We start from the raw sequence: 6,000 nt of genomic DNA, 5'->3' as shown, positions 1-6,000 counted from the left end.
AGTAACCCCCATTGTGGGTGCTGAAGGGCTGGGTACAGGGAACGGGCCCAGCTGCAGGTGTCGGAAGTCCCACAACGGGGGCCAGGGGTTCATATGGGTGTTTCTGCAAAGGAAGGGTGGCAGAGGGAGAGCCTGCTGGGCAGAGCTCTGTGGGCCCAGGAGGGGATACGCCTCTCAGAGAACTACTTGGGTTTGGAGGCTGCCACATCCCAGGAAAAGTTCTGGGATCAGAGACATTCATCAGAGGCCCCCGGTGGTTCCTCAGAGGCTGGGATCAATGAACAATTAGAGGCTGGCAGCAAAGGAGAGGACAGCTTCATGCCTGTTATGCCACAGGTCCCCAGAAGGGTGTAGGGAGAGAGGCAGCTGTCAGGACGGCTCTCATTCTTGGACCAGCACACCTTTTTGTGTTATAACTGGTAGCCTCAAATCTCCACCTTGATTCTGGACCTGAAAGCAGAGCTCTGCTCTTGGCGGTCAGCAGGGTAGTGTGCATGCACAGCAACAGCCTGATAAGCAAAGGTTCTGGAACTAAGCCAGATGGTCCAGCTGAGAAGGCAGGCACAGCTCTGGCTTCCCTGGAGGTGGTAGCCATCGTCAAAGAGGACAGGAAAGCATAGCTCTTTTGGGGATGGACCAGGACGTGAGGTGGGACATATTATGGACCTGAGGCAGATGTGACCTTGATCTTAACTCTGTGGGGCAGAAAATCCTGCATAAGGGGGTGGCCCAGGGGTTGACAGATGAGTTGGTTCCCTTCTAGCTATGACTGGAGTCCCATTTTCATGCCTCTGAAATCATTTCTACCTTTAGGAGCAAAATTTCTGCCACTGAGGTATGCAGCTAGGTGTTGGCCTTGTCATTAATAAAGGGATTGCAGTACAATAGCACTGCCTTTTTACCTTGCACTCGTCCTCCTCTTGTCAGCCTGATGCTCAGGCTCTCAGAGTCCGGCTGCTTTGGCGTTAGTGGGAAATGCAACTGTCTGTCGCTCAGGAAACCGAGACTCCGTGTAAGAAGCACCATCTGTATGCAGCAGACTTCAACCCTGGGATCTTATTCAAGAGGGTATCAGAGCAGCCACAGGGTTTTGCACCTGAGTACCGGCAATGGGGCCTGGAGAACCCCCCAGCCAAGGAGACCCTGGCAGAGTCAGGGACTTCGGCCTTATGATGACACCACTGTCTACCTATCAGGATGAGTCCAGTGCCCCAGAGAGCTGGCTTTTCTGTGCTGCCTGGCAGCCTGGTTGGGAGTCAGAAGGAAACAGGTGTGTGTGTGTGTGTGTGTGTGTGTGTGTGTGTGTGTGTGTGTGTGTGTGAGATAATGGGGAAGGGTGGGGTGTGGGGAGGGGTGGTCGATTTTTCTAGAGGTACATCCTGCCCAACAAACCCCCAAACCAAGGAGCCACACAGAGTTAGCTGGATTGAAGTGGGTTCAAGTCATTTATTTTTAGACTGTACCAGCATGTTTGGTTCTGGGGTCCAATCCCCAAATTCCAGAAAAATAAACTAATGAGAACCACATGCACTAAGAGGAGGCCATTCCGATGAGTCCGTGATCATGCGGTGAGTGGGTTTAGAGAATAGAACAGGGGCCCCCGGTATGGAGCAGGGCCTTCCCTCCCCAGACAGCTGACAGCAGCTGGCTCTGAGCCCTCATCGGGGCTGGGGAGAGGGCCAAGGCCTGGTCATTTGGACCCTGTCCCCGTATAGACCCAGGCCCCTTATTGCTACATTTGCTACTTTGCTACTTTATGGCCCCTGGGTCTAGCCCAGGGGATGCCTTATCACTGGGTGGTACTAATGAGTAGGTTGCTGGCATCTGCTGTTGCTATGGTTACATGAGCACAGGCCTCTCTTCAGAGGGTCCCATGGTGAGTTATTAGTGATTCATTTGGCCACTATTCAACTTATCCCATGGTCTTTGCTACATATTCAACTTGGGCAGCTCCTTTTCGAGGCTGGTGGTGCATTATCTCCCCCCGAGCCCAGAGCTTCCCAGCTCCTGGACCTTGCAGCAAACACCTCCCTCCAATACATTCTGCAGGGCTCAGAGGAAGAGAGCCCTCAATCCTTTCCCTCTTCTGGGAAGGCTTTCCTGGTGGTGGTTTTTGAAGCTCATGTATTTGGAGCAGAACAGGAGGGATGCATTTTAGGAAAAACATCACCTTCCACAATCACCAAGGGGGCCAGTTTGGTGGCAGGCTCCTGGTTCAGCGTCCTGTTGGTGAGGTAGTTTGAACATCCCAGGAATCCTGCCAGGGAAGAAGCTCCTGGAGCATGTCCCCATGTGTTCAGCTAGTCCAAGCTGCAACTCAGAGTCGCAAGAGGTCCCTCCCAGGGTGCTGGCCCGGTACCTGACCGCTTAACGGCGGTGAACCTGGAGCGCAGGCCCAGCCGACTGCACTGGCAGTTGGGCCCTGCTTTGTTCCCGGGGTATAGCAACACCTTCCCAGGAGAACAAAGCTGACACATCACTTTCTAGAAGGGCAGGAGGCTCCTCCCCAGCCCAGAGAGTTCCTGCTGCTTAGGTCAGGCCATCTGGCTGCGGCTGGACATTTATATGTGCCAACCTACAAGCTTGCTTCTTCCCATGTAGGGAAAGGTTATTTTAGTCAGATGCCAGTGCCTGGTGCCTTGTGTATCTAACCCGGTGGGTGGGTGATCACTTGCTGCAGCTGCCCTGATGCTGTGGCTGTGGGGCTGCCAAGATGTGGCTGGAGAGCACTTTTCCTCATAGGGATGAGTCCTAGGCCCAGAGACCACACCCAGTCAGGGAGGCTAAGGCAGCTTCTAGGGGGCAGGACAGGGTAGGGGAATTTGCTTTGCTACAGAATTGCCTGCAAACATCTAATCTAGTCTGAATTTTTGGCTGTGTAGACCAGGCCAATGGGGGACGGGCCAAGACCAGATTTTCCAAATGTACTTGCATGACCAAGTTCTGCGTGGTAGATGGACCTTGGGTAGGCAGCCTCGTTCCACTCCCTTCTTGCAAAGCTTCTGGCTTGATCTACTGGGGAACACGGGTGCCTTAGCTGCGGGGTGGTATGAGAGTGTTGTTGCTCTGGGTTTGAGTCCATCTGAAGTCTCCCTAGCTCTGTTGTGCTTACTGACCCTCCCCTCTGGATGTCCCCAGAGGTGCTTGTAAGCCTGCAGCCAGCTCCATCTCAGGGCCACAGTCCACCTGGCTCTGGTCAGATCCTCTGGGGATCTCCAGGGTGAGACCAGTCAGAAGGAGAAGGGGGCACAGAAGGAATGGCCAAGAAGCCAACCCTGCCGTGTCTGCAGCCTGGCTTAGAATGCCCCTGCACCATGGGGAGGAGCAGGGGGTAGCCAGGCCCCTTTCCCTGGATAACTGAGGGCACTGAGGTGCCTGCTGCTTGGGAACACCCTTTGCCCTATGCCTAGGGGTCAGCACAGCCTGGGGATCCTTGGGCAAGGCTGGGGGCAAACGAACTTAGACTGCAATTTTGTTCTGAAACATGAGGTTTATACAAAGAGAAAGAGGATGAAAGGGGCCTGTCAAAAGACCCCATAACTTGGAATGGGGCTTTATGCCATTCATTTACTCATCAAGTGTTTAGTGCCTCCAAAATACCAGCCTCTGTGCTGAGCATGTGTAGGTGTGCAGCAAGAATTGCTGCCTCTGGAGACACTGAGGACTCAACATCTGTCATCTCTCCAGTTGCCACTATGCCTCCGAGAGAGGAACTATTGCCAGTGGGGGAGACTTGGGCATGGTAGTCAAGAACTCACAAGGATACAACATAACGAAGACTCCTAATGCCCGTGGTGGCACTGCCGTGAGGGACAGAAGGCTGGTGCCCTGGGGACAGGGCTGTGTGGAAGCAGACATAGACAGGACTTGGAGGTGGTGGGGTGGAAAGATGGGTCACTGGGGAGCACCCAGGAGGCCGGGTCTGCAAATAAGCAAGCATCTGAGCCTTCGGTCACCGGCTGGTGAATTTGGCTACATGAGAAAAGAAATACCAGCTATCGCTTTATTGCTTCTGTGTTTTTTGTTTATATGCTCCCAAGAGAGATTTTTTTTTACCTATGACCAAAAATAGATCAAAGGAGGATAGTCATAGCAAGTGGGGGAGCGAATGTCTGGATTCAAAAACAGGTTACTTAATACAGCTCTGTCTGTGGGCAATGGGTGTCACAATAACAATGACAATGATGATAGTATTAGCTACCATTTGCTAAGCACCTACTACGTATCAGGCACCTGACTCGGTGCCTTACATACATTACCTCACAGCCAGGTTGGCAAATGGTCATTTTGACACACACACGGAAGGAATACAGGTGGATCTTTTGCAGGTTTTTGCATTTCCCCTAGGTGACCGGTTTAGAGGGGTGCTTTGGCTGGGCCTTCAGATAAAGACTGCGAGGAGAACCCTGTGACCTGGCCTGGTCCCTTTGTAGCATACTCTGCCCCAGCTTCACACACAAAGGAGACCTGACCCAGCAAGGCTCTCATCATGCCTGTCAGGATGCCACCACGTGGGGGCTGCCAGCCCTGCAATCCAGCCACCTCCTGGGCTGGGGACCCTCCCAGCTCCCACCTGGGGCTGCCAGAGGGGAGAATCCCAATGGCCCCTGAGTTCATGGCCATGTTTATTTTGAGTAAAACATGAGGGAATAAACCAAGGAGCAAGGGGGCAAAACCAGAATAAGTTATGAAATAATTTTCTAAAAGATGGTCAGCAGAATCCCCACAACTGTGAAACAAGCAGCTCTGTCAACTACAACAGTGCTTCCTCAAACGCTGGACCCTTGAGACATGTGACGGGACCTGAGGGCAGCCACCGGGCTGGCGGGGACCTCTCCGAACGTTGATCTCAAAGAGGGTGGAAAGAACTTGAGGCGGGGCAATCCATGAGGTTGCTTTCTTGCTGAAGATGTGATTTGGACATTTTACATGAAAGCAGTGCCTGGTGCTGGCAGTGACACCCGGGTGGCCACAGAGATGTGAGGGATGACAGGCGGCGGTGGGGATGTGGTGGCTGTAACTATGGGAGGTGCCAGGGAGGTGATGCAAATACTGGATGTGTTCTCGGTCCACTCATCTCTCTTGAATTTGCCAGAAGGTGTGACCCTCTCCAGACAGCGAGGGAGTGAGGATAAGAATATAATCTCAAGTGATAGTCGTGACAGGAACCCCACGACGTGTTCTCCCCTGAATGAGCTGGGATCAGGGCCTCTTAGCGAGTGGAGTGTTGGGATACAACTGTACAAAGAAGAGAGGACTGTAAACAGGAGCCTCCACCGGGCCCAGCCCAGGCTCTGTGGACTCTTTCTGTCTGGTCTCCCCGTTCACCCACCGAGTCTCCCCACCATCGGCCTTCATTGCCCTCACTCTTTCTCCTTCACAGTGACCAAGTCTCCCCGTAAGGAAACTCTGTCCGCAGATGTGGAGCGCCGCCGCCTGCCTGTGGGGTCCGCGGGCCCAGGCCCTGGACCTGCGGTGGGAACGGTCAGGAGGACTGCATCAGGCCCGTGAGGCGCTTGCCCGCCAGCGACTTTCCCTGCAGAGACACAGTGACAGAGAGGCACGCACAGGCGCACACACAGAGGGACAGAGATAGAGAGCCAGACAGGTGAATTAATTGTTGCATGAGCCATGTAGGCCAAATGACCAACCAACCCAACTGACCATCTTGATATTTGATCTCTAGGTATATGGGAGCCTTAACTTTGGACAGCTGGAGAAACCAGGGCTCCGGGGAAGGTTCAGGGAGTCCTGGAGGGTCCCCTTATGAGGGTGTGTTATTGGTACTCTTTTTGGGGTATGGGAATTTTACTTACCAAAGCCAGGTATTTAAACCTTTAGGTAGAAGAATTTTTAATGCCGGTGGGCTGCCCTGAAGTTGATTTTGTTCACGTGGGGGCGGAAAAGGTGGACTTGGGGTGTACTGAGGTCAGGGATGGGGGCTTGACTCAAATAGAGGGTGGCTAAGGAACTGGCTGATCAGAAGGTAATGAACAAACT

At 53.3% G+C, this 6,000-nt stretch overlaps 1 protein-coding gene across 6 annotated transcripts in view; it reads right to left on the bottom strand.

Annotated features, from left to right (window-relative positions):
• Positions 1 to 1,422: 1,422 nt before the first annotated feature.
• The window catches only part of RGS6 (regulator of G protein signaling 6), a 635,113-nt gene continuing 630,535 nt past the window's right edge, over positions 1,423 to 6,000 (bottom strand). For all 6 annotated transcript variants that reach the window (XM_030812880.1, XM_003263654.3, XM_003263650.3 and 3 more), the window contains one exon: positions 1,423 to 5,536. In XM_030812880.1, the coding sequence (XP_030668740.1) occupies positions 5,364 to 5,536 (173 nt within the window). In that variant the 3' untranslated portion in view covers positions 1,423 to 5,363. The remainder of the gene's footprint in view (positions 5,537 to 6,000) is intronic.

Source organism: Nomascus leucogenys, chromosome 1a, assembly GCF_006542625.1.
Source record: "Nomascus leucogenys isolate Asia chromosome 1a, Asia_NLE_v1, whole genome shotgun sequence".
Classification (NCBI taxonomy): Eukaryota; Metazoa; Chordata; class Mammalia; order Primates; family Hylobatidae; genus Nomascus; species Nomascus leucogenys.
The sequence above is the reverse complement of the archived record's forward strand: the minus strand, read 5'-3'. Positions and strand labels throughout refer to the sequence as shown.